Source organism: Austrofundulus limnaeus, unplaced genomic scaffold, assembly GCF_001266775.1.
Source record: "Austrofundulus limnaeus strain Quisiro unplaced genomic scaffold, Austrofundulus_limnaeus-1.0 Scaffold136, whole genome shotgun sequence".
Taxonomy (NCBI): domain Eukaryota; kingdom Metazoa; phylum Chordata; class Actinopteri; order Cyprinodontiformes; family Rivulidae; genus Austrofundulus; species Austrofundulus limnaeus.
This window is the reverse complement of record NW_013952538.1, coordinates 494181-496227: the sequence shown is the minus strand read 5'-3', so window position 1 is coordinate 496227 and position 2047 is coordinate 494181. Positions and strand designations below refer to the sequence as shown.

General features: G+C 38.0%; 1 protein-coding gene across 1 annotated transcript in view; it reads right to left on the bottom strand.

Annotated features, from left to right (window-relative positions):
* The window catches only part of LOC106522763 (flotillin-2), a 9633-nt gene that overhangs the window by 2589 nt on the left and 4997 nt on the right, over positions 1–2047 (bottom strand). The window contains exons 8-9 of the mRNA XM_014015916.1: positions 823–1037; positions 482–665 (exon numbers count right to left, since the gene is read on the bottom strand). Of these exons, the coding sequence (XP_013871370.1) occupies positions 482–665; positions 823–1037 (399 nt within the window). The remainder of the gene's footprint in view (positions 1–481; positions 666–822; positions 1038–2047) is intronic.

Genomic DNA, 2047 nt, shown 5'->3' with positions numbered 1-2047 from the left:
AATAATAAATGCACCTTAGATACTTTTTTCAGGTGTTGGTTCTTGTAGTTCTTACCTTGCTGCTGCTTGTTCAAATATTACTTTTCTGTAATTAATTATTTAAAGTTCAAAAGAAAGCTCATCTGACACCAGGAGGAGTGGGCGGAGCTTGAAGACAGACAGCGACAGTGACTCCATGGTGTTTTCCATTAACTGGGATCTTGTGGGTTAAACTCCAAACAACTGGAGATGATGGGACATTATGTCCGTTTTTATTTACTTTTGTTGGTTTTAACAACAGAAAGGTGAAGCCTAATTATTAATATGTTTTAATTAATGTGCTGCAACAACAGGAACTGTTCTGAATATGAGTGAAGTGATAAAATGTTTGAAATAAACACACAGATCAGTTGTAAAGAAGCTTGGTGTGTGTGTGTGTGTGTGTGTGTGTGTGTGTGTGTGTGTGTGTGTGTGTGTGTGTGTGTGTGTGTGTGTGTGTGACCTTGGGCAGGGCGTCAAGGACTAGCGCAGTCTTCGCAGCCTCTCCGTACTCCTGGTAGGCCTCGGCCTTCAGCCTCATCTTCTGAGCCTCGGCCTTTCCTACGGCTTCGATGGAGGACGCCTCAGCTGCACCGATCCTCTTGATCTTCTCAGCCTCAGCCTGAGCGATCAGAACCGTCTTCAGCCTGATGAAGACAACACGGGCAGTTATTGTCTGGTGATTATCTAATCTTTTCTTTTGATAAATCCAGTTCTGACATTTATAAACACACAGAACGTTACAGTTTTACTGAGCAGGTTCTGTTTTAGGAAAAGCAGATGAACACTGAAGGTTTTACTCACTTCTGTCCCTCAGCCAGCTGCTCCATCTTGTAGGCCTCGGCCTCAGCCGGCCTCTTCACTGTGGCGATGAGCTCTTTGTCTGTGCGATCGATTTCCTTCTCCTCGATGGTGATCTCCTTCTTCCTCTGAACAACCTGGATCTCAATCTCCTCCAGGCGGATCTTCTGCTGCTCTTTGGCCGCCTGCAGCTCGTAGGCCAGCTGCGCCTCGGCTTTCTGAGAACACAAAGATGGAGACGGCAGGTTTGTTCTCTAAACCTGTTCTGAACTAAGTGGAACAGGTTTAACAGAACTATCAGTTTCCCTGCTGACATGTTGGGTGTCTGTAAGACTTGGTTAATTTAATGTTAACCTGTTGCTTTATGGTTGGAACAAACAGTCGAGTCGACACAAAACATTTCTGTCTCCAAACATAAACCAACAAGAGAAAAAGAAGTTGACTTTGGTTTGTTGGATATAATTTACATTTAGTGATTAATCACCAGGAAGGAGGACCTGTGTTGAAACAATCATTAGTTATGATTGGATCTCAGATAAAGAACGAGGAGAGAGGACTCATTAACTCTACAGGTGGACATTTTACACATTTTACCTGGATGATAAATTAGTTTTCATTATAACAATGAAGGAAAATGTGCTTCATTACAAGATTTAAGACCTGAAACATTCAAAACTACCAGGAGAGTTGAAACAATGTTCAATTAAATCTACTAAATTTAACAAAAACTATTTTCTTACAATAAACAAACTATTTGGAGTCAGGATTAGCAGCTACTAAAAGTAATATTTAAGGTTGAGATATTATATTTTTAACAGGTGTAACAGATGCCAGCAGCTCAATATTTGACCTTAAAGGCGTCACTCTGATGAACAGAAAATGTAATTATGTTTAGGGCTGCAACTAATGATTATTTTAATAATTGATTAATCTGTTGATTATTTTTTTGATTAATCAATTAATCAGCCAAATCATTAAATCTCTTAGTTACATAAATATAAGTAGATATAAATTAATTTAATTCCTGTATAAATTAGGGATGCAAGTTATCCATGAATGTGAAGTTGATTTATCTTATAGATTGACTAAAAATTAACTGATAAGCAGCCATTTTCTTAAAAACCAGAGTTTTATATTGAATCAAGAGCATCTTTTCATAAAATTAAGTATTTTTTATAATATGTTAAATTAAAAAAGAAGCACATCATAAATATTTTCACAATTGATT